The sequence below is a fragment of the Macrotis lagotis genome, chromosome 5 (genome assembly GCF_037893015.1).
Source record: "Macrotis lagotis isolate mMagLag1 chromosome 5, bilby.v1.9.chrom.fasta, whole genome shotgun sequence".
NCBI classification, from domain to species: domain Eukaryota; kingdom Metazoa; phylum Chordata; class Mammalia; order Peramelemorphia; family Peramelidae; genus Macrotis; species Macrotis lagotis.
This window is the reverse complement of record NC_133662.1, coordinates 241,001,863-241,027,114: the sequence shown is the minus strand read 5'-3', so window position 1 is coordinate 241,027,114 and position 25,252 is coordinate 241,001,863. Positions and strand designations below refer to the sequence as shown.

General features: G+C 37.2%; 1 protein-coding gene across 6 annotated transcripts in view; it reads right to left on the bottom strand.

Moving 5' to 3' along the window:
* EFCAB5 (EF-hand calcium binding domain 5) overlaps window positions 1–25,252 on the bottom strand; it is a 161,444-nt gene that overhangs the window by 126,962 nt on the left and 9,230 nt on the right. For 4 of the 6 annotated variants that reach the window (XM_074189122.1, XM_074189121.1, XM_074189120.1 and 1 more), the window contains exons 3-5: window positions 20,936–21,052; window positions 18,617–18,713; window positions 3,491–4,046 (exon numbers count right to left, since the gene is read on the bottom strand). In XM_074189122.1, coding sequence (XP_074045223.1) covers window positions 3,491–4,046; window positions 18,617–18,713; window positions 20,936–21,019 — 737 coding nt within the window. In that variant the 5' untranslated portion in view covers window positions 21,020–21,052. Of the gene's footprint in view, window positions 1–3,490; window positions 4,047–14,203; window positions 14,325–18,616; window positions 18,714–20,935; window positions 21,053–25,252 lie in introns of those variants that run through there. The other 2 variants (XM_074189123.1, XM_074189125.1) reach the window with 2 other exon arrangements.

Sequence of the window (25,252 nt, the reverse complement as noted above, 5' to 3'; positions counted from 1 at the left end):
GCTATAATTATGACATACACATGGATTGCATGCAAACATGCATACAACTATCCACTGAGCCTATCCTATCTCTATCTTGTTCTCTAGGAATCTACTGGATTCCAGAGTTCAATAAGACAATAGACTCAAACTTGTGTGAAGATGTTTACATTTAATACACTTTAAAATGAATTTACTACACAATGACATTCTAAGTGGCAGCTAGACAATACAGTAAATACAGTGCTAGGCCAGAAGTCAGAAGACTCATCATTGTGAATTCAAATCTAGCCTCAGACACTTACTAGTTGAAATGACCTGGGCAAGTTACTTAACCCTGTTTGCCTTAGTTTCCTCCTCTGTTAAATGAGTTGGACAAGAAAATAGCAAATCATTCCAGTAGCTTTGCCAAGAAAACCTGAGGGGTCACAAAGAGTCTGACCCAACTAAAATAACTGAACCAAAGATGTTCTAAATTCACTAATACTTGACTTGATACCAATATCCCTATGACAGAAGTAGGTTAGGATAACTCCTGAACCCCAAAGCTCATGTTCTTCCCAGAGCCCCATGTCACTTCCCTTTCTGAACTTCTTGGCTGATCAGGGGTTTTCCAACTTCCTGAGATTGGAACTTTTATATATTTAATATATATATATATATATATATATATACATATATATATACACATATATAAAACCAATTGATGGGAATAAATAAGAGGTAAAATTTTATCATTTCTTATGAACATTGTTATATACATCAACAGTATGATTTGTGGGCCCACTTCTGATCGCAGTTGGTTATAAATATGGCCCTTCAGGGCAGCAGCAAAAGGTTATCAGAAATAACATTTTGACAACATCCAAGTATTTTGATTTATTGATTGGTTTTGCTAACTTTTTTACCTCCACTTTCTTTGTAAACTAAATTTCAAAAGTTAGTGCAGTATTAAGCTTTTGAAATTATTTAAGCTATTTATTATTCAAACATTTTTCAATAGTTACTAGCTCTTGGTGACCTCATTAGAGATTTTCTTGATAGAGACACTGGAGGGATTTGCCATTTCCTTCTCCAGCTCATCATATAGATAAGGAAACTGAGTCACACTGAGTGATGTGACTTGCTTAGAGTCATATGACTAGGTCTGATGTCACATTTGAACTTAGATCCTCCTACCTTCAGGCCCAGGGCACTATGGTACCACCTAGCTATCTACCTTTTCAAATATTCTCAGAGCCTCTCCTCCATTCCCTTGTATTGTCCCTATCATACATGTGTCCTGTTCCTATCCCTCTTAGCTCTAGTAGGTTGTAAGCCCTTGAAAACAAGGACAGCTTCGTTTACAGCCTAGCAGGATGTGTCACACAAGTGATGCATGTAATAAATGTTTATTGAATTGAATTGAATCGCTATTTTGCTGTTTTATGTTGTAAATCTTATCTTTCAGACAAGATGACCTCCTTGTGATAAAGAAAACATTGTATATTTATGTGTATTTTAGAGAAGAAATAGATATAGCAGAACAGGGAGTCATAAAATATGGGTATAAGTCCTGACTCCAATATTTAATGATGCGACCTTAGTGAAGTCATTTATTCTCCATAAACTTCAGAAGTCTGAGGATCTTGTGAGCTTGAACAGGTTCTTTAAACTCTAAGGAGATCAGTCTTTTTATTTGTAAAAAGAGGGATTTGAAACTGGATGGCATCGCAGTATTTCCCAAGCTCTAAATCTATGATCCGGAGACTTCACAAGATTATTGTGAAGGACAAAGTAAATAAGATAATTAATAGAAAATGCTGTAAGGTCATAAAGTGCTATATAATTGTAATATGAAGGACTGAGGATATTAGGCAAAGGACCCCCTCAGTTTATAGATGATAAACTATTACTTAATAATGATGTTTGTCCAATCTTTACAACTAATATTTCTGACAAAGGATGCATTTCTAAAATATACAAAGAACTGAGTCAAATTTTTATTTTAAAGCCATTCCCCAATTGATAAATGGTCAAAGGATATGCAAAGGCAATTTACAGATGAGGAGATCAAAGCAATCCATAGTCATATGAAAAACTGCTCTAAATCATTACTTATTAGAGAAATGCAAACTAAAGCATCTCTGAGGTACCACCTCACATCTCTCAGACTGGCCAATATGACCAGAAAGGACAATGATCATTGTTGGAAGGGTTGTGGGAAATCTGGGACACTAATAACTTGTTGATGGAGCTGTGAATTCATCCAACTTTTTTGGAGAGCAGTCTGGAACTATGCCCAAAGGGTAACAAAAATGTGCAAAACCTTTGATCCAGCAATTCCACTACTGGGCCTACACCCTGAAGAGATGATGAAAAAGGGTAAAAACATCACTTGTACAAAAATATTTATAGCAACCCTGTTTGTGGTAGCAAAGAATTGGAAATCAAGTAAATGTCCTTCAGTTGGGGAATGACTTAGCAAACTATGATATATGCATGTCATGGAACACTACTGTTCTATTAGAAACCAGGAGGGATGGGAATTCAGGGAAGCCTGGAGGAATTTACATGAACTGATGCTGAGTGAGATGAGCAGAACTAGAAAAACCTTGTACACCCTAACAGCAACATGGGGGTGATGATCCACCTTGATGGACTTGCTCATTCCATCAGTGCAACAATCAGGGACAATTTAGTGCTGTCTACGATGGAGAATACCATCTGTATCCAGAGAAAGAATTGTGGAGTTTGAACAAAGACCAAGGACTATCACCTTTAATTTAGAAAAAAAAAAACCTGATATCTTATTGTCTGATCTTGCTATCTCTTTTACTTAATGTTTCTTCCTTAAGGATATAATTTCTTTCTTATCACATTCAAGTTGGATCAATGTACACCATAGAAACAATATAAAGACTGGCAAATTGTTTTCTGTGGGGGGGTGGGGGGGAGGGAAGTAAGATTAAAGGCAAAATTGTAAAACTCAAAATAAATAAAATCTTTAAAAAAGAAAAAATAATAATGTTTATCCTTAATTTTCAAAGAAGATCACAAAATCAGGGAGGTGATGCCATGACAAGCACTTGAATTGAATTTGAGTGAGGAGGGGCTGTGCTAGGTTATCAGCTTCACTTTTTCCTACAGATATAGATCAGGACAACTGGAAATGGCCCTGGATGAAAGGCAAGCAGAGTTAAGCGACTTGCCCAAGGTTATAGAGCTCGTAAGTGGCAAGTGTCTTGAGGCTGGATTCGAACTCCCATCCTCCTGACTCCAAGGTCAGTGCTCTATCCACTGTGCCACCTACTCTAGCTCAGAGAGTAGTGAGCAGGAGCAGGACTACAATTCCCTTTTCTTTTGAACTCTTGGCTATTATGAATATGGTCATTACCATGTTTGATTTAGATAACCCCCACCTTCCCAATTATTTTTTGTTTTTTTAGTTTTTAGTTTTAGTTTGTTTCTTTTTTTTGATGAAAGGCAATCAACTATCCTATCCATGTTTTCTAAACATGCAAAAACTCACCTATGGAAGGGTGTATCAGGAATTTCAGTTTTCATATCCTTTGTGACCTGTTTCATTGCCTTTAGATAACCAGATTCTGGTAAATCTTTTTGGTAATTGGGATTGTTTCTCATCAGGTATTCCCCTAGATAATTAATTGGATCAAATTGTTTCCCCCCTTTTGAATGCAAAAGCTTCCTCTTTTCTACCTCCATTAACATCTTTTCGATTCCTGGAATTAGGGTAGGCAACAACTTCTCAAGCAAATATGCTTGAGAATCCAATGTCATTTTGTCAACATTTAACCAGTCCTTGGCCAAGTCATCCAAAACGATCTTTTTATCCATCTTTTTGTCCAGTTCTTTCTTCAGGAGAAACTTATTGATTACATTTTCCTGCATGGTCATGGATCTTGCCTCAATTTTTTCAAAGAAATTGTCCTTCCATGGAAATATGCTTTCTGGAACCTCTGGAAGTTCTATGTTCAAAGCTTCATCATTTAATTCTGTAGTATCCAACAGCACTGTTACAGATGTACCACTAGGCTTCTCTTTCAGTTCATCTTCTTGTACTTCTTCTGGGGAAAAAAAAAAAGCAAGGTGGAAATGAAATCTATGTAATTGTGTTAAAAAATTATTATTATTTAAAAATTGTATAGAAAAAGTGGTATTTTGAGATTTTCTTTTGTAATCTATGTAATTGTAAAAGATTGCTCAAGAAAAACATTTCCCACCCAGATAAATTTGTTTAAATGTATTTTCTCCCACTCTCATATCTCCAACTACTTTCAAGTTTTGCATTTAGATAAAGCATGGCTCTCCTATGAGCCTTTGGAGGTTTTCCTCACACATCTTCAGTCAATTAAGATAGTAAATTCTTTGAGGGCAGGGACTACTTTTGCCTCTTTTTATATCCCCAGCTCTTAAGTGGGCTAAGTTTTGTGACTGGCATATAGGTAGGTATTTAAATTTCTCTTCAACTTCTATGTTTACCCACTTTCCTAGAAAACCTTCCCTTTCCAGAATTAAACCCAAAATATTAGTGCTAGGAGAAAATGTGCAAGCAATCAAATCCAACTTCCTCATTTTACAGGTGAGGAGACTGAGGCTCAAAATCAAGGTAGTGTCAGAGGCCTGTGTATGTCCAGAGGCTGTGTAGTGTCCAGAGGCTTGTACATATATAAGGATGGATAGTACAATGTATTCAAAGAAAGCTTCTTGATGGAGCCTTAAACTTTAACTTGTCATTAATGACAGAGGAGGAAATTGAGGTCCAGAGAAGTCTTGACAAAAATCACAAAACTAGCTCCTGGTCCAGTTTGACTAGACCCCAATGACTAAATTTCTAATACATTGACATCACCTTATTGGTAAATTTTTTTCTTTTTTTAACTTTGAAAAACAATAATTAAACAAAATGAGGAATAAGATAATACCATGAATTCAAAATTATGTTTAATTGGATAAAAGAGGGAAGTATACAACATTTAACAAAATAAATTCAGTAATATCTTCTTTAAGCCTATCCTCCTCTAATCTGTTTGATGTCTATCCAGTGAATTTATTTTATTGCTTTTAAATAGAGCTTTATATGTTGGTAGTACCTTTAGTGCTTAGGTATAGGAAGCTGTTCCCATTCCCTCTTAATTACAGTGTCTTCCCCCTGATAATTATCATATCATATATTTGTCCTGTATATAGCTTCCTTTGTATATATAATTTGCATATTGCATATTGCATAATTTGCATATCCTCCCATTAGACTGTAAGCTATTTGAGGCAGGGACTTTCTTAGACTTTTTTTGTATGAGAGCTTGGCACATAGGAGGTGCTTAATAATGTCCTTACCACAGGAGGTTCTGTCCATTGTGACTCTTCAGTATAAGAAAATATATGAAAGATGTTTGAATCTGACATCTTGGGGAGTGCCTTTCCCCAAATATATAATAGTTGTATTCAATAGATACCTTCTAAACAGTCATCTGAGGCTTCTAGAGTATAAAACATTAGCTTGGGGTCTTAGCATTAGTAGGTGGTAGGGTCAGATGTGAACTTGTCTATCCACATGAAATCCCAACATCCCACTTTGCCTATTCATAGCAATGCACTGAAATGATTCAGTCATAAGATGGCAAAGCTAAGAGGATGCAGAGAAATATGGAAATAAAAACAACTCAGAAAACAGCAGCATGGGACAGTGGAAATCACAGAGGTGCTGGGTTCAAATCCTGATTCTGATCCATACTATCTGTATTTCTGGGCCTCAAATGCTCATCTGCCGGAAGGAGTAAGACTAGATGGTATATGCTCTACAGTTATGATCCTATGCAAAAAAATTTTAGTGGTAAAGTAAGAAACATATATTGGTGATTTAAATGATGTAAGGACCTCTCAGTAAATCAATTCCTTCTGCTCTGTAGTTGATGGTCAAAGATTGTTTGCTGGAGCCTAAAAAGCTCAGAGATGTGCTCAGAATAAAACTAGGTCTTTCTTGGCTGTGTTTTGGATGGGTGGAGGCCATTGTGGTCTTGTCCTGGCTTCCTTTGATCTCTCTGGATTTTTGAGATTCAGAGTTCTGGTATCTCAGCAAAGAATGTTCAGGATCTTGAAGCCCTTGAGATAGGGGATTGCTAATCTGATGGTTACTGTACCCAAAGGGATAATGAACTGGTTCCTGTCACATCAAAGTTTCTTCCTGCATCTTTCCAACCATCCTGGGGTTTCTCAGGGGAGCCTCCTTTCTTCTTGCTGTCACCACATGCAAACCCTTGCAATACCAGTATCTCTGGTCTGAATCTGGTCATACTAAAGGGTTCATTTATTTGTCCCTATCCATACTGACTTTGGGAGCAGGACTCTTTCTTGTTGCCAGTCAACTTCTGGTTGATCCTGCAGTTCTGAGATATAGATGATCACTTAATTTTCAGTGGATTTCTTGACTGGGTACGATATTTAGGTTTTTTGTCAGAATAGATATGTGGGAGTTTGTTTACTTCCTTTTGGGAAACCATTTGGGCCAGAATTCTACTCCTTCCCCCCTATTTTACAGGAGAGAAAATTGACAACTCAGTGAGCTGAAATGACTATCAAAGGTCTAGATTCCTTTCAACAGCCTCTTCAGTAATATAGTTTTTTTAGATTTTTGCAAGACAATGGGATTAAGTGACTTGCCCAAGGTCACACAGTTAGGTTAATTATTACGTGCCTGAGGTCACATTTGAACTCAGGTACTCCTGACTCCAGGGCTGATGCTTTATCCACTACGCCACCTAGCTGCCCCTGATATAGTCTTAATAAGGTACTGTTCCTGGAGTCAGAAAGTTCAAATTCCACCTTAGCCATGCAATCCTGGGAAAGCCGTCCCCAGTTTATTTGCAAAATATAATTTCAAGGTAGAAGAGACACTTGAGTCTCCTAACCCTCTAGTTTTATAGATAAAGAAACTGAGATCCTGAGAACTAAGGTGACATTACTGAGGCAATGCACTGAATTGGGGGGGGGGGAGGACATTTACTAATAACTAGTTTCTATTTCCTCCTTTGTACTCCCTATGTCCCTTATTTGTTGTGGAGGAAGTATTTTGTGAAATTATTAATTATATAAAAGGAATTTTTATTAAAAATATATTAGCATCTACATTTCAAAGTTGTAAAGTTCTCTGCAAACAAAGTACTATTTAACTTTGGTTACGATTATTGTTGTCAGTCAATGTGACAATCAAGACCACCTGGGTTCAAGTACAGTCTCTAACATCTAGTCTTTGTGATTCTGGTCAAGTCATTTAACCTCTTGGTTCTTTAGCTGATTCCCTAAAACTTTTAAGTTGTATAGAAGATACTGACCTGAACTGGAAGAAAGAGTTGTCTTTAGTAATGAAATTACAAATCCAAGTCCTTTTATTATTATTTGGAATCACTAGAGTTTATCCATTTTAGTAACTTATTTAATGTCACCAGATTCTTCTCCCCCAAACTGTACAATCCACAACTCTACCTAGCAGTGTTGGTGGGCTCCCATTTTCTCCTATCCTTGCCAACATTGAATTTTTATTATTTTAACTATATTTGACAATTTTGTGGTTATAATATTATTTCTCAAAGTTTTTTTCTTTTTTCTCTTTAAAGAGTTTAATCAGTTTTTGCCACAGATAACGAACAGTTTACATTTTTCCCCCCTTGAGAATTACATTCATAATCCTTTGACTATTTACCTACTCTTGGGCATGGGTACATCTCTTGAAAATTTGTATTCATTCCATCAAGATCTTAGTGATCTAGTTTACTTATGTCTGGCTGTGGAGAAGCATACAACTCCTTTCCAGAGGACTTGATGATTGTGGACTAGAGACTGGGTAACTCTTTACTATGGACCAATCACAGTCCTTTCAATTGTCACTGTCAAACCCCTACTCAGAGTGATATTCCATCTTTTTCTCACCTCCATCTGTTCCTCTACTAAGGCTGCTCAGCACAATGGTGGCACAGTTTGTAATTGGGTTAGATGCCAATACCAACTGTGCTACAAATGTACAGGATTGTAAGTGGGTTAGCAATCTTTAACAAGCAGTTATAAATCAATGTATTATGTACCCAACAATCTTCCAAGTCACCCAAAAATAACAATAATAAAGTAACCAAGCTTTTAAATGCTGATAATATGATATATGGGTGGGGGTGGATAGGAATAACAACAAAGAAATCCAGAACCTTTCCCCACAATCATTATTGCCATCTGGTCATATAAAGGAGCTATTGAGAAGATATACTTTTCAGTCACTTTCTACTCTATTCTTTGATGTCACTGTTCATAATTCATTCTTAAGTGCTTTTACAGTTAATTTTTTTCCAAAAGGAAAAGTGCAATGACCTAGAAAATCCAGAAGTTATCTATATTTGACTTTGCAATGCACAATATGATTTTTATGGGTGGCGACCTTACTTCCTAATTATAGTTTTCCTGGGCTGATCTTCAAATTAATTGGCAAGCCTCAAGCCAATAAGTATATTGAAATCAGTGGTAAGAATGCTGATGAGCAACTTGTCCAGGATAACAACAAACTTATCTTTTAATGCAACCCAAAATTACTGTCGCTGTTGTTCCATCATTTCAGCCAGATCTGTCTCTTTGTGACCTTGTTTGGAGTTTTCTTGACGAAGATACCAAAGTAATTTGCTATTTTCTTCTTCAGCTCATTTTACAAATGAAGAAACTGAGGCAAACAAGGTGAAATGATTTGCCTAGAGTCACATAGCTAATATGTGTCTGAGCCTAGATTTGAATTCAGAAGACCTGACTTTAGGCCTGGCACTCTATTCACTGCGTCAGCTACCTGCTCTTGTGGTTCATGATTACATTAACTTTTTAGAGTCAAATCACACTGCTGAAGCACATGGTGCTTTTAATCTATTAGGATGCCCAGACTAATTTCAGAATAACTGCTGCTTATTCATGCCTCTCCCTAAATGATATATATTCTCTTAGTTTCCAGTTCTTTGCTATAACAAAAAGCTACAAATATTTTTGCACATAAGAATCCTTTTCCTTCTTCCTTTGATCTCTTTAGAGGGGTTGCAAATTGGTATATAATTTGTCCTTGAGAGAAGAGAGATCAAACAGGAAAGAGAGATCAACAATGTCAACGGGTGCAGAGAGGTCAAGGAGAATGAAGATTGAGAAGAGACCATTGGTTTTGGCAGTTAAGAGATTATTAGTATCTTTGGAGAGAGAAGTTTTGACGGAATGATAGAGTCATTCTTTCCATGGTACAAGATCCCAAGTGGGCCGAGAAGTTTGGGACATTTCCAAATTGCAGACTTAAAGCTGAAAGAGGTCTTAGGGAATACAATGCAGAAAAAGAGAGTCAGAGTCCAGAGCGATGTGAACTGAGCTGATAGGCTGGTTCAATAAACAGGGGTGTTGAAAAAGTGAAGACGTAATGAGACCTGGTGATGAAGATGAGAAGTACCAAGTCAGGATATCCAAGTTATGAATCTTACAAAGTTCACCACATTTCCCATACAATTTTGTACCAGTTTTGCATAGTATGATACTGTGGCTCTTAGTAGGCCCTGGCTTCTAACTATCTTTAAATTAGTTGCAGCTAGGGGCAACTAAGGTGATGCAGTGGATAAAGTACTGTCCCTGAAGTCAGGAGGACCTGAGTTTAAATCCAGTCTCAGACATTTAATAATTACCTAGCTATATGACCTTGGGTAAGTCATTTAACCCCATTGCCTTGCCAAAAAAAATTAGTTGCAGCTAAACAGGAACAATGGTTAAGTAGCTAGGTAAGATTTAGGATCTAATATCCATTGAATGATTCTTGACTCATTTCTGATACTATAATTATTCATGTCATCCTTGTATTTATCCTTAGTTGCATATTTTCTCCCTAACCTAACACACACACACACACACACACACACACACACACACACACACACACACATTCTCTCTCTCTCCCTATAATTTGTATAAATTTTTTTGAAAATCTGAGCTGATCAGAGAACATCCTGTGTATTTTTAAATGCTACCATATTTTCTTTGAATGTTTTTAAGATCTATATCTACTCCTGAGAATCTTCTATTCCATTTCATCCACTTTTCCTTTAAAGCACACATTTGCATTTACCCAAGCATTCCCCTGTTTGGAAATCAGGATCAAAAAATGGCATAGTCATATTATGCCAAAGTTATCTGTCATTTTCATATCACTAATCAGTTCCTCCTTGATATGTCAGGGTAGTAGCTCCTTTCATTAATTCTTATATCTTTTGAGAAATGAAACTTGTAAGCAAACTCAGTAAAAATACAGTTAAGTTCTTTTTTTACAAGAAAGAGATCTATAGCAAATTGTCTGAATAGTTGAAATCTCTCAATTACCCTTGATCCCTCACAACTATATCTTCACAGTATTGTCATCTATATTAGAAACACATCATCATTTCCTTCCATCTGGCTTGTCTATAGTATACACTCATGATGATATCAAATTTTCTCTTACTCAAATGACTTACACTGATTTCCACTCCTTCTGGTTTCCAGATTTCCAAAGATCTTTTTGGCATATAGAACCATTCTACTCTATAGTTAGATGACTCAGAGGATAGAGCCTGGGCTTGGAGTCAGAAAGACCTGAATTCAAATTTGATCTCAGACCCTTACTAGCTGTGTGACCCTTACTAGCTTCATGACCTCAGGCAAATCACTTAACTTTCTGTCTGACTAGGAGGAGGCTAAGTGGCTTAATGGATAGAGCATTGGACCTAGAGTCAGGAAGACCTGAGTTCAAATTTAGCCTCAGAAATTGAATCAATTATGGTTCCACCACACTCAAATACCCTGAGCAAGTCATTTAATTTCTGTTTGCATTAATTCACCAAGGAGTCAATGGCAAATCATTCCAATATTTTTGTCAAAAATACACCATGGGGCAGCTAGGTGGTGCAGTGCATAGAGCACTGGCCCTGGAGTCAGGAGTACCTGAGTTCAAATCCAGCCTCAGACACTTAATAATTACCTAGCTGTGTGGCCTTGGGCAAACCACTTAACCCCGTTTGCCTTGCAAAAACCTAAAAAAAAATACCCCAAAATACCCCATGGAGCCTATGAAGTGTTGGATACAACCAAGCAACAACAAAACTCTACTTCTTTTGTTTATTTTAAACAAATTAGATTGTAGCCTTCGGATAATGACTTCCATTCTGCTAAATTCTGGCAATCCTTAAAGGGTCATTGGAAAGGAAAACTATTTCTAGACAGGGCAATGTGTATTTCTAGGCTATATATACCCCCGGCCATTATATATTACATTGCTATGCTACAGGAAGTGTAACAAGGCCTAATAATACTGTTGGATGTTGGTTATTAATTGAACATATCAAGGCTATATGGCATTACTTTGTAAATATGTCAAAATACTTTACAAATAAGTTCATGTATAAATCAGTCCTACTAATGGGGGAGGGGCATGGTAGAAACAGATTATAGAGACATAGAATTTGTGAACAAGCAATAGATGGCAGTTGCCAAGAGGCAAATTTAGGCCTAATATCAGGAAAAACTTCCTAGCAGTTAGAGCTTCCAGAAAGTGGAATGTGTTGTCTCAAGAACAAATGAAGTCAGGGTAGCTACATGGCAGTGGGTAGAGCACTGGTCTTGGTATCAGGAGGACTTGAGTTCAAATTTGACTTCAGATACTTGATAATTACCTAGTTGTGTGATATGGATGTTCATAAGCTGGCCAATGAAGCCCCTTCCATTTCTCAAATTCTGCCCTTCTATAGTTATGCAATAGGATTGTGAATCATGGAACATTATAATAATGTTTGAAGAATCAGTATTGTTACAGGAGACTGTATGGTCCAAGGCATATGGATTTGAAGTCAGATAATATTGTTTCAAAGCTGGCTCTGAGTGAGCAATCTTAGGCAAGTCACTACCTTTCTGGACTTCAGTTTGCCTATCTGTTACGAGGTTGGCTATGTGTGTGTGTGTGTGTGGGGGGTTGAATTATACGATCTCTATGTAAATTATATGAATCTATCATCCTATGCTATCCACACATGGATTACCAACTTCCTAAGAAAAATTAATTCTAGTTACATTGAGCATAATTTTATCTTAAATGATTCAGAAGGTTCCTAACAACCCTGCAGATCCTTAGGGTTATCTTTATAAATATCAGTTATCTTTGTTCTAAAAATGTGCAGAAGTGTTGGGTAATTGAGAATATCAATGAACAAAATGTTGCAGTTGATTGCTGGTTCACAAAGACAAAAAAGACTCTGGAGATATATTTATGTTTTAAAGATAATTGTTGGGCAGCTAGGTGTCATAGTGGATAAAGCACTGGCCTTGGAGTCAGGAGTACCTGGGTTCAAATCCAGTCTCAGGCACTTAATAATTACCTAGCTTGGGCAAGCCACTTAACCCCATTTCCCTTGCAAAAAAAACTAAAAATAAATGAATAAAAATAATTGTTTCCTCAATAATAAAACTTGCCTGACTTATATTTTAAACAGGTTTCATTTCATGTTTGTTTCTCTTTAACAGAGCCTCCACTGACCAGTTAGCTATCTTTTGTGTGTTGAGAAAGGGTATTTGGGTGTGGTGGAACCATAATTGATTCAGGGCTTCCTGCCCTCAAAATCTTTTGCTTCTGGGATTTGGGGGCTGAATGAGAGGAGAAACCAAGTACCTGGGAGCAGATTTTTTATAGGCAGACTCATTAGAAACTCATTTTTAAAAATGATAAGACAACAGATTAAGGGCAGTGGTCTATAGGGCTGTTGGGTTCAAAGATCAAGAAGCCCTGGTCCCTTTTATTGCCTTTTCTGATTGTTGCTATCTGGCTCCTAGTTCAAGGAGACAAAAAGACCGGGTAGACACCTTTAAAAAGCCAGTATTTTGTGTGCAGGATAACCTAAATTGCTAGAGGGCAAATTTACATGAACCTCTTTCCAGGGCAAGTTCTCCTGGCCAGATCTAAGAAAGTGGGGGAAAGGTAAACAGTGCTTTATCCTCTCAAAACCCATTCAGTTTTTTTTTAGGTTTTTTTGCAAGGCAAACAAGATTAAGTGGCTTGCCCAAGGCCACACAGCTAGGTAATTATTAAGTGTCTGAGACCAGATTTGAACCCAGGTACTCCTGACTCCAGAGCCAGTGCTTTATCCACCACACCACCTAGCCACCCCATACCCATTCAGTTTTGACTGGGATTTATTTAAGAGATCAAACCTCACCTACAGGAAGCCCTTCCCAACCTCTCCAACTGCCAGAATCTTCTCTGATACTACCTTCCATCCCCTTTGTATTTATTGTTTTATACACCTTGTCCTCTTTAGAATGTGCCATTCTGGAAGGCAGGGACTACTTTGGCCTTTCTCTATATCTCCAGCTGTTAACTTCCTGCCTCGACACTAGGTGATCCAAGACATGGGGTGTTGGACTTAGGATTCAGGAAGGAATGAGTTCAAATCCTATCCCAGACACTACTTCCTCAGTAATCCTAGAAAGCTAGGTGACGTTAAAGGGCAGCTAGGTGACTCAGAGGATAGAGCCCCGGGCCTGCAATCAGGAAGTCACATCTTAAGGAGCTGAAATCCCAGCCAACTATGATACTGGGCAAGTCATTTCAACCTGACTGCCTCAGTTTCCTCATCTATGAAATGAGCCGGAGAAAGAAATGGTCAACCACTCCAATGTCTTTGCCACAAAAACCTCAAAATGGGGGCATGAAGAATCAGATATGACTGTAAAATGACTCACTAATAAAAAAATAATCCTAAGCAAGTCATTTACCCTTGGCCTGCTTCAATTTCCTTATCTGTAAAATGCACCCAGGATTGTTGTGAGGAGCAAATGAAATAATAAATGCAGAGTGCTCTGTAAATTTTAAGGAAATAGGTACATACTATTATTGTTATTGGCATGTCATGACTACTTAATAAAAGCTTACTGACTTCCTATCAGAAGACTACAAGCTTTCTACAGGGGGTGCCTCCTTCTCACCCACACTCAGTATCACTAGAACTAGGTCTAATGAATGGACAAAGAATGGATTTTATTCAAGACTCTTGAGTCTATAGAATTCTTCTTCCTTGTTTCTTCTTTCTACTTCCCTCCCCAAGCCCAGGCAGGCAGATCTTTTTCTCTTCCTGTTTTCAGGGCAGAGCTGGAGATGAACTGCAATTTAATATATAACCATATGTTCTTGGTTCATTAGAAAACTCACCCATGAATTAGTGTGTGTGCTTAGTCTGGGATCCGGGCTGCCACTTCTCCTCTAGTGTGTTTGACTGTTACAGGTTGCTAAGCAATAATCCCGAGGTTTGATTTGACCCTTCTTCCTCCCAGTTCCCTAGGCCCTATTACCTCTGCCCCTTCTCTACAAGGGAAGAGCTAGAGTTTATAAATAATAATGGTCAATATTTAAATAGAACTTTAGGTTGTGCAAAAAGCTTTACAAATGTTAATCCTCACAGCAACCTTGTAAGGGAGGCACTTTTATGATCTCCATTTTAATAGATGAGGAAACAGACTGAGAGAGCTGAAGTCCATTGTCCAACATGTAAGATAGAATTTAAACTAAGATCTTCCTGCTTCCCCTTCCAGTGCTCTCTGCTCCATATGCCATCTAGCTGCCTTGATGAAGTAACTTGTGAAGGGCACACAACCATTATATGTTGGAAATGGGATTTGAACCCAAGTCTTCCTGACACTGTAGTCACCTTTCCAGTCATTATGCCACAATTCAGGCCAATTCTGGGGTTATATAATGACTTTTGGAATACTTTCAAAGGAATGAATGAGAGCTAGCAAAGATTCTTCTTCCACTCAGAGCCCCTGGACAGATTCAGCTTCTGTCTGATGCTTGGTTCTCCATCCATGGTTGCAGCTATGCTGACAATAGCCCCAGCCCACCCCATGGAAAGGACGTTAAATAAAAATGAGCCCCAGCATGTGCCACAAGAGGCCTCAGCAGGTAGTTCCTTTCCCAAGGAATCATATAACTTTGGTGAGGCCAGCTGCTAGTTATACTGTCTAAAATCAACACAGAAGAGTTACTCAAAGAGCTGGGAGATGTACCCTCTGAAAACAAACCCTGGGGAAGTAAGTTGGCTCACTTGTTCAGGAGGATTTCTCAACATTGAGAGATGCTGTGGCAATACTAAGGAGAGAGAAAGACAAGTCTTAAACAGCTTGGAATGGACCCCCCAGGGAGCTTGACCTTCTGCTGGTTAACATTGCTATTAGCATCTTTTTTTTTTTAAGGTTTTTGCAAGGCAAATGGGGTTAAGTGGCTTGCTCAAGGCCACACAGCTAGGTAATTATTTTAGTGTCTGAGACCAGATTTGAACCCAAGTACTCCTGATTCCAGGGCCAGTGCTTTATCCACTGCACCACCTAGCCGCCCTATTAGTATCTTGGATAAAGGAATAGATGGCATGCAGGTCACACCTGCAAATGACACAAGGTAGAGAAGATAGCCCAATACATAGGACAATGTTGATGGAATCCAAAAAGATCCTAAACCTGCTAGACACCAGGTTTAACCTAGTAAGACAGTATTCAGAAAGAATAAATATAAAATCTTACATTTGGGTTTAAAAAGTTAATTTCATAATTGGGTGGGGAAGGGGTGATTAGCCATCACCTTCTCTAAAAAGGATCTGGAGGTTTCAGTGGACTGAAAGTTCCTGGGACAGCTAGGTCTCTCCAGCCTAGTCTCTTCCTATCTTTCCAGTTTTCTTATATATTAACTCCCTCTACACACTCTGTAGTCTAGTTATTTATACTGACTTGTTTACTGTTCCTCACTTAGAATATTCCATTTCTCACCTCCGTGGCTTTGTATAAATTATCCTCATGCCCAAAATACTCTCCTTCCTCATATCTTTCTCTTAGAATTCCCCTATTTTCTTTTTAAGACTCAGCTCTAGTACTACCTTCTATAGGAAGGCTTTCCTGATTCCCCTTAACTGCTTAGTGTCTGTTCCTCAAAAATCACCTTTCATCTAATTTTTTATACCATATATACCTATGTGTCCTATATTGCCTTCCCTTGGAAAGTAAACTCATGGAGGGCAGGGATTATTTTGCATTTGTCTCTACATCTCTCAGCACAGTACCTTACACATTGTAGGAGTATAATAAATGCTTATTGATTGATTATTGGGTTTCTTCTTCTTTAGAGATCTTCAAACAGAGATTAGATGACCACTTTTCTGGTACATTAGATGACCACTTTTCTGGTATATTAGATGACCACTTTTCTGGTATATTAGATGACCACTTTTCTGGTATATTAGATGATCACTTTTCTGGTATATTAGATGACCACTTTTCTGGTATATTAGATGACCACTTTTCTGGTATATTATAGTGAAGAAATGTTTTGCTAAGGTCTCTTCCAACACTAAAATTGTGTGATTCAATGATTCTGATAAATTCAATAGCTCTGAAGATGAATACTCTTCCTCTCCTTCCCCCCAAACCCCCAAAGTTACATTTTTTTTTTTTGCTCATGGCTGTCTTTAGGAAAGACCCTAAGTGAAGAAACTGATAATTTCCGGATAAATATTTTCTGAATGCTTATAGACCTCAAATTGAGAATAGGTATTGACAAAGCTATGGATAATTCCTTTGACACTTTGAAGAGTCTCAATCAATCAACAAATAGTGATGAAACTCTTCCACAGTGGTAGGTATGGTATTAGACTGCCCAGAACTGGTGATCCAAAGAAATAAGTGAGACCAGGGAGAAACAACATATACTCACAAACATAGACAAAAAACAGACACGAGGTAATTGTGGGGCTAGGTAAAGTAGCAGCAATGACCTCATGGAGGAGGTGGTGGTTAAACTGAGTTGTAAAGGGAATTAGGGATTGTAAGAAGTGAAGAGGAAAAGGGAGGGCATGCCAGACACAGGGGCCAGGAGACACAAGATGGAATGCCACATTGGAGGAACAGACAGGAGGCCAATGTGTCCTGACTTAAATGTCTAGTCCAATAAAGTTATTCTGGAAAGATAACTTCAAGTCAACCTGGGAAAGGCTTTATATCAAGCAAAGGAATTTCATCATTCACATAATAGGGAGTCACTGCAATTCTCTGAACATTCAAGAGTTCTTGATGTCTTTTGAAGTATACTAATAAATACTTTAGATGGATCTAGGGTTCATTTTTTTTTGACTGACCATCCTGCTATCTCTTTATAAATTTCTAAACTGTGAGTGTCACTAGACCTTCCCATCCAAGGAATAAAGCAGATCTGGGGCAGATTGGAATAGAAATGAGCTAAGAAGGATCCAAGAATGCATGTGAATCCTATGGCAGTAGAGAGGGGAACTAAGAACTGTCTGGGGGCAAAAAAGAAGCCAAAGGAAAGTCTGGGAACAAATACATATTGAAGATTGATTGGTTGGTTGAAAGGTTGGCATAAGCCCTTGGAACAACTGTGTGGCTGGGAATTCCTATTTCCTCATCTGTAAGATAATGAGCTCCATGATGACAAAGATAATTTCTTATTTAATCTTTAAATATTCCTCAGTATTCAGCATGTTCTGTCTATCGAAAGCACTTGAAGAAATGTTCTTTGAAGTTGAATAAGGCAAAGAGACTTATTGACAGGCTTCTAAACTTACACTGACAGACTTCTACCAAGTAGAAGGCTATATATAAAAAAGAAGATGAAGGTTATCTTAACTGATTCTATTATGCTAATATATATATATAAAGAAGGGCCGTTTAGCAGTACAGTAGATAAAATACCAGCCCTGAAGTCAGGAAGACTCATCTTCCTGAGTTAAAATCTGGCCTGACATTTACTAGCTGTGAGACTATGGGCAAGCCATCTAATTCTGCTTATCTCAGTTTCCTCATCTATCATGAGCCGGTAAAAGAAATGCAAATCTCTCCAGTATCTCAGCCAAAAAAAAAAAAAATCCAAATGCGATTGTGAAGAATTGGACACAACTAAAAATATGACTAAACAACAAATATATAAAGAACAAGTTGTTTTTTAAACTCATTTCCTAGATGCATTAGAATGAGATCTAAATTTCTATAACCTGAAAGGCAGTAATTGCATAGGGGATAGAGAGTTGCTCATAAGTCAGGAAGACATAGGTCCAAGTTATTAATCCAGTCCTGGGCAAGTCATTGAATCTCCTCTTGTACCCTAAACACTTTTCTAGTACTCTATGCAATAAGTAAGTTGTTTCCCCTCTAACTCTGGAGATAATTTCTATACTAGGCTTTCCCTACTGAGGTTCAGAACTCCCTCCAAAAAAGAAAAAATCTCATAAAGCAATACATTTAAAGTTCTATATAGAATGAAGGTATAGGAAAAGTCAGCATGGCATAGGATATTGAAAGCCAGCCTTGAAAATACTGAGAGATGGGTTCAAGTACAAATACTGTCCGCATGACCTTGGACAAAGGCTTCATCTCTCAGTACTCCAAGAAATTCTTTAAGGCTAAAAAGAGCAGGGAAGATGTCAACTTACATTGATGGGGGGAGTTCCCTTACCTGAGCCAATAGAAATTCCAAATGAAGCATCCTGACCAATTTAAATAGTGGTTTTATGGAAACAGATTTGAATTCTGTTCTACATATGTCAGAAGCTGGTTTGTTGCCTACCTTCTATCACAGCTGTATCATTTTCGTTGATTGCTGGCATTTCTGAATGTTGAGATTGAATACTTTTGTTGCTTAAAGTTGCATTCTGTAAATACATCTTTTTTAAAGGGGGGGAAAAGATTATATCAAAATGGGCTGCTTATCTTCAATGCTGTAACTAAACTTACCCAATTAAAGAATGCAAATAAATGCCTTCCTAAGTTTATTGAATATTATTCTTTAAATTTCCCAGGTCTAAATATTGTGGTTTAGATGCAAAGCAATAGTCACATACTATATTGCCAATCTGTTCCATTTAAGATTCTCAGAGAGCAAAACTCCATTGTTAGAGGATGGCATTAAAGTCTATGCTACTCACAAGGCCATATACAGAAAGGGGAAACCTGTCCAGATGTGAATTAACATTTAAAGTATACAATGTTTACCATATGTGTGATTTTTTTTTTAAATCTGGGTCTCCCTATTTCATCCAGACTAGAAGTATAGTGACCACTAACAAGACTGACTCTACCACTGATCAGCAGAGACATTTTGACCTGCTTTCTTTCTTATGTACTATTTGGACTTTCTTAGGCACCCTGGTGGTCCCTAACTCCTAGGGACCTATTGATGACAGGTTTAGTGTGAATGTCAAATAATCTCTTGTTCTACTGTAACCAGAACTCCAAACTCAATTGATTCAGTAGTACTAGTTTTCCCAGTAGCAGGGGCTCCAGGTTTTCACCCCGCAAGCCTGATGATTTTAGGTTCTCCTATAATCTTAAATTGATGTTATCTTGATTTAGAGAGTGTCCCTAGCCTAAATCACCTCTTTCTGCACACCTAGACCATACTCACTTCTCTCCTAGTTTTAATTCTTATTCTCTAAACTATTCCACCTTTGTGGCACTAACTTTCTTGATCTCTTGTATGTGTTTTCTCTTCCCCCACCTCAAAATGAATGTTTCTTGAAGGTAGGAGTTATCTTATTTGCTTGCTTATTTTTCCATTTCCAGCATTTTAATAAGCACCTAATAAATCTTTTATCATCTTTTCCTTTCCTTTTCCCTTTCCTCTCCCCTTTCCTCTTTCCTTTCCCTTTTTTCTTTTCCTTTTTCTTTCCTTCCTTCCTTCCTTCCTTCCTTCTTCTTTCTTGTATCTTTTTTCGATTCTTCTTCCTTCCTTTATTGGAAAGGAAATTTTTCATATGAGTTGAGGAAATAAATGACCACTTCTATTGGCTTTTGGAAAATTCCCTCACATACTACTTCGAATTTTCAAAAATTACAAGCCACTAAGGACAATTTCACAATCTATCATGAGTCAACTTGAATACAAAACTACAGATTGAATTTCAACTACAGGTTCTATTCTATAATCTTTTTCCAACCTATTTAAATACTAGTCAGTGGCTAAAAATGATTACATATGCAAATTACAGCTTTCCCGTGGCAATAAGGGTTACCTAGGAACTGGGAGCTTCTCCAGAGAACAACAGGGGGTTGGTCTGGCTTTGGCTGGCAACCTGATTGTTTGCAATAGAGTTACTGCTGTTTGATTTAACAAAGGTAACTTCTTACAACAGATTAAGATGAGGTGGGATCAGTTTTTGGGGAAAAAAAACACACTCTTTCCTCCTTTTTCAACTATCCCCACCCTCAAGCTTCCTTTTTTCCTTCCTTGCGAGAAAATAAATTACTTAATTCATCTTCCTACTGGGAGTCACTAATCAGTACACTCACTACATAGTGTCTGAGATATAGTGAGTATTTAAATTGCTTAATGATTAACTCACTTTGCTCCCTAGCTTCATCTCACCAGACTATTCATTTTTATTCTGCTCTTGGAGCTTGTAATATGACATACCCCAATTCTGGGTCTTCTTTTGAACATTTGTGAATTGGAAACAGTAATAGTAATTGTCTTCCAAATACTGAAATTATACCAATGTCTTGATTTTTATCTTGGGGTCTCCTCCAGTGTCAACCTAAATGTTTATTGGTTTGAACTGAATTGTTCTAGAATGAAAATGTTCATTGACATTTTGACATTTTTAAGATATCAAGATAAGAAAATGATGGAAAGTTGATGGTACCAACAAGTCCAGAGACTAAAAAAGGTTATTATCTCTATATTAAAACCTATTAAAAAGGGGCAAATTGTTAGATGGTAGCAATTCAGAAAACAGTCAAACTCAGATCCTCAACATTTCAGTTAATATGTATGAAGCAAAACAATCCAGTTATCCAGGGATAGACTACCACTTAATAATATCCCAATGGGAGAACTCTAAATTTCACACTTTCTCACACAATTCAGAAAATGATTTTGGCTGTAAACCTGAGATGATGAGATGGCCAATACTGGTTCAGCAGTGATAGATCCAGAAGCAGAGCCTCTCCTTTTGATACTTGCTTTACTCATCTTGCCCTCACAGCAGAGATAATCACTTGGACTCTAGGGTGGAAGAAAAGTATTTTCAAATTTATAATTCAAAATAGAAAAGTTCAGTTTAGGTTACAGGAAAGTATTTAGATAAATATCCCATCTCAATATTCTGAAACTTCAGATTCTCTCCTCCCTTACCACTTACCTCCTTGGAGCCAATCCACATGTGTGGTAACAGGTTCCCAGTTAGGAAATTTTTCATACTTTTGTTAGTAAATTGTTATTTATTTACAAGACATCATATCAGTGTTTCAGAATACAAAAGCAACATTGCAAAGAACATGTCTGAATATTAAATATGTATTTGTATTTTTTCGCATTTATATTTTAAAAGCAGTGACCTAGATAATCATGAAGATGATAAGAGTATTGTGAGCTGAAAGGGCCATAAAGCTGCTCTAGTCTTTTACAGATTTGTAAATTAAGACCCAAAAGCTAGTAAAGGACAAGATTTGAACTCTTCTTTTCTGACCTAGTTAACCTTTTGATCAGTTTTGCTATGTACAATCCTTTTTATATGTTCTATCATATGGCTGGTAATGTCCACTCTAATACTGGTTTAAGTTTAGGTGGTTCCAAAAGCATCAATATTCCTAGCCAGTCAGGTAAGTAATTCAGAGCTTGAAGTTTTGATGGATTTTATTAAAGCTGTCTTGGTACAAGGGCATACCTGAATTATTTGATTTGTTTTTCTAGACTGAGGCAAACTATTATCAGAACTCCACTTCATTTTCTAGACACAGCCTGAGATCATTATCATCACTGTTGTCCTAAAAAAAAATCACAAATTTGGCAAAGCACTGTGTACACAGTAAATTACATAGGCCTAGTTTCCTTCTTATTGTCACTTAGGCACAAACCACTACTTTATTCTTATTTCTTTGGATCAACATAAGGGAATGTGCTAATTTGAGTAAGCTGAAGGAGGTACCTTTGGAGGTATTTTATTCCACAATAAAAAAACAATTCTATCTCCAAATCATCTCCTCCTAACTTTCCATTTACAAATATTCTTCCTTATGGTTCAAGTATCTATCCATTCTGCTTTATAATTCCTTCCATTGTTCAAAGACCCTCTTTTCGCAAATTCTCCAAATTCACCAAACATGTGAACAAAAAAGCCTGCATTGAGTATTTTATCATTATCACATGTAATATTGATTATATGCCTTTCGGTCCATGGTACTATTTGGGATGCCTTACAAATGGATTCAGATAAAGATGGTGTCTGTTCTCTAGGGATTTACAATCTATTATTCATGAAACAGGCTCTTGGTGTTGTTATGTTACATCATCTCTTGGTTGTATAAATTCTCTGTTTGTCAGGACTCACTTCTGTAGTTGTTCTATACTGGTGTTATCTGTTTGGAAGCATCAGCTCTTAGAGTACAGGGAATGAATTTAGCACACTTGTACAAACAAGTGTCCAATATATGTTTATGGGTGCTGAAAAACTACTCAATGAAAATCAAGATATACTGTATCTAAGTACAAACTCCCATGGGGAAGTGGACATGTGTTACTGATGATATTTTTCATGTCCATGGAATGTGATTTAGTGTAATCTTAAATGGAGGCACAAAGCAAGTATGGATGGCTGGCTGTTTGAAGATTGGACCTTGAAAATTCTCTCTATCAAACAGATAACCTCTAATCATGGCATAGCCCACACACTGATCCTGATAGAATAGCAGCAAATGATTATTTAAATCCTAGAAAAAGGTTTATGGATGTAACTTCATGATGCTCTGATGTTTCTTTTCATTCACATTCCCTTGGCTAACCCTTATTTAACTGAAGTAATAAATTTGTTTTCAGTTAATACATTACTAGGGGCAGCTAGAATGCACAGAGCTGTTGGTCTAAAGTTAGGAAAACGAGAGACATATATTAACTGATATTGGAAAAGTCATTTAACCTCTATCTGCCTCAGTTTCCTCAACTGTACAATGAGAATAATAATAGCCTCCACCTCCCAAGGTTGTTGTGAGGATGAAATGATAACATTTGTAAAGTCATTGGCACATCGTCAGTGCTTAATATTTCCTTCTTTGTAACTGCAGCTAGATCTTTTCGAGGATGTATTTGATTTCCCTGAACCGAATGATAAAGGGAGGAGACTGATTCCTTTTTCAATTCTCAGTGCAGAACCTAAAATTTGGTATTCTATAAACTCTAGATCCTAAACAAAAACTGATTTCTCTGAAAAAGGGGGAGAGGTCTAACTCACACTTATTTGACAAGCACTATCAATGAAGGAACATTCAATGAAGGAACAAATCATTCCTTTATTCATTCATTCATGTTTGCCTCAGTTTCCTCGACTACAAAATAGGGATGATAACAATAACCTTCACCTCATAGGACTGTTGTGAGGATGAAATGTTTAATATTTGTAAAGTGCTTAGGACATAGAAAGTATTAAATAAGGATTTTTTCCTTCTTTGTGATTGTACCTAGATATTTTCAAGATTGTTTAGATGTCCTTGATTTGAATGATTCCATTAAATGAGATAATATTTATAAAACTCTTAATCCCTGGTGTATAATGGGGGCTTTTATTGTTATTCAGTTGTCCATGGGTGGTTGTATTTTGGGGGGGGGGCAAAGATACTGGAATGATTTATGATTTCCTTCTCCAATACATAGGGCCATTAATAAATGTTTATTCTCCTCATTCATTCAATTAACAAGAATTTATTAAACATTTACAATATAAATGCTTATTGCTAACTTCTAAGTGCTAAGGATAGAAAGAGGGCAGAAATAGACCATCTTCATGGAGATAGTATTCAAGTATGGGAGATGGCATATAAATAATCTGGTATATTATATACAAGACACAGAATGTTGATGAAAGGTACCATGGAGCTGGAGGTACTATCAGTTAGGAAATCAGGAATGGTCTCTCACAGAAGGTGTTTGAGTCGAGTTTTGAAGAAGTCAGAGATTCAGAGGGGAGGAGGGAGAGTATTCCAAGAATGATGGCCAGCCAGTAGAAAGGCAGGGAGAACAGAGATGGAATACAGAACAGCTTTCACATCAAGGGAAGAGGGCATAGAATAGAGTAAAATGTAAGAAGATTGGAAAACTAAGAAAGGGTCCTTTTGTAAAGAACTTTAAAAATCAAACAAATTTATTTTTGATTCTGGAGGTAGTGAATTGCCACTGAATTTAATTAAGTGGATGGATGACACAGTCAGTTCTAGCTTTAGGAAAATCACTTTGACACTAGAGCAATGGAATTAAACTCAAATAGAAATGGATTTCTGCGGTAGAATATTGTTCTTTCATGCTCAAAGAGGAACAAAATGACATCACTATGTTGGGATCAAGGTACAGTGTGTTCAATTGTGGTTGATCAGATCAATATGAGCTTGGAAGGCTCTAGGACAAGTTGGGCACAAATACTCCAAATGAATATTTGGAATAGAGAGAGATGTCTCTAAATTTGTGTATCTCACATTTTTTTTGAGCTATTGCAATTCTGCTTTGCTCAGAGAACATAGCCCCCTCTTTGATATGGGCACACTATATTGGATGGTCCTGTGCTAGTGTCTCCCACGTCTCACAATCAATCCCAAAGTCCTTCAAATCGGTCTTAAGAATGTCTTTGAAGTGTTTGCTTCTTCCTACCACCAGGTGAGCATTTGCCCTGTGCAAATTCTCCATACAGTAGTCTTAGGTAAATGTACATTTGGTATTCAAGCATGACTAGCCCACTGGAGCTGCTCTCTCTGTAGTATAGTTTGAATTCTTGACAATTCAGGCCAAAAAGGTCTAGTACCTCTCCCTATCAAATAATCTTCAGAATCTCCCTAAGACAATTCAAATAGAACCAGTTTTCTGGCATGGAACTGATATACTGTTCAGATTTCACAGGCATACAACAATAAAGTCAGCACAAGAGCTCTACAGACCTTCAGTTTGGTAGGCAGCCTTATACTTTTTCTTTCCCATATCTTCCCTCAGAGATTTCAAAACACTAAACTAGCTCTAGTATTGCGTGAAACAACTGATGTAGATGCCCTGGAAAGTATACTGTCAAGGTAAGTGACCTTTCCACAGCATTCAAAATATTTCCATTTACTGTGACAAATGGTTCCCATGTACAGATGGTGTAGTTTTGGTTGGTTGGAGAACCTCTATTTTCTTAGTGTGTTTGTACAAAATCACCACTGACATTATACTGTATTGTATTTTTATTTT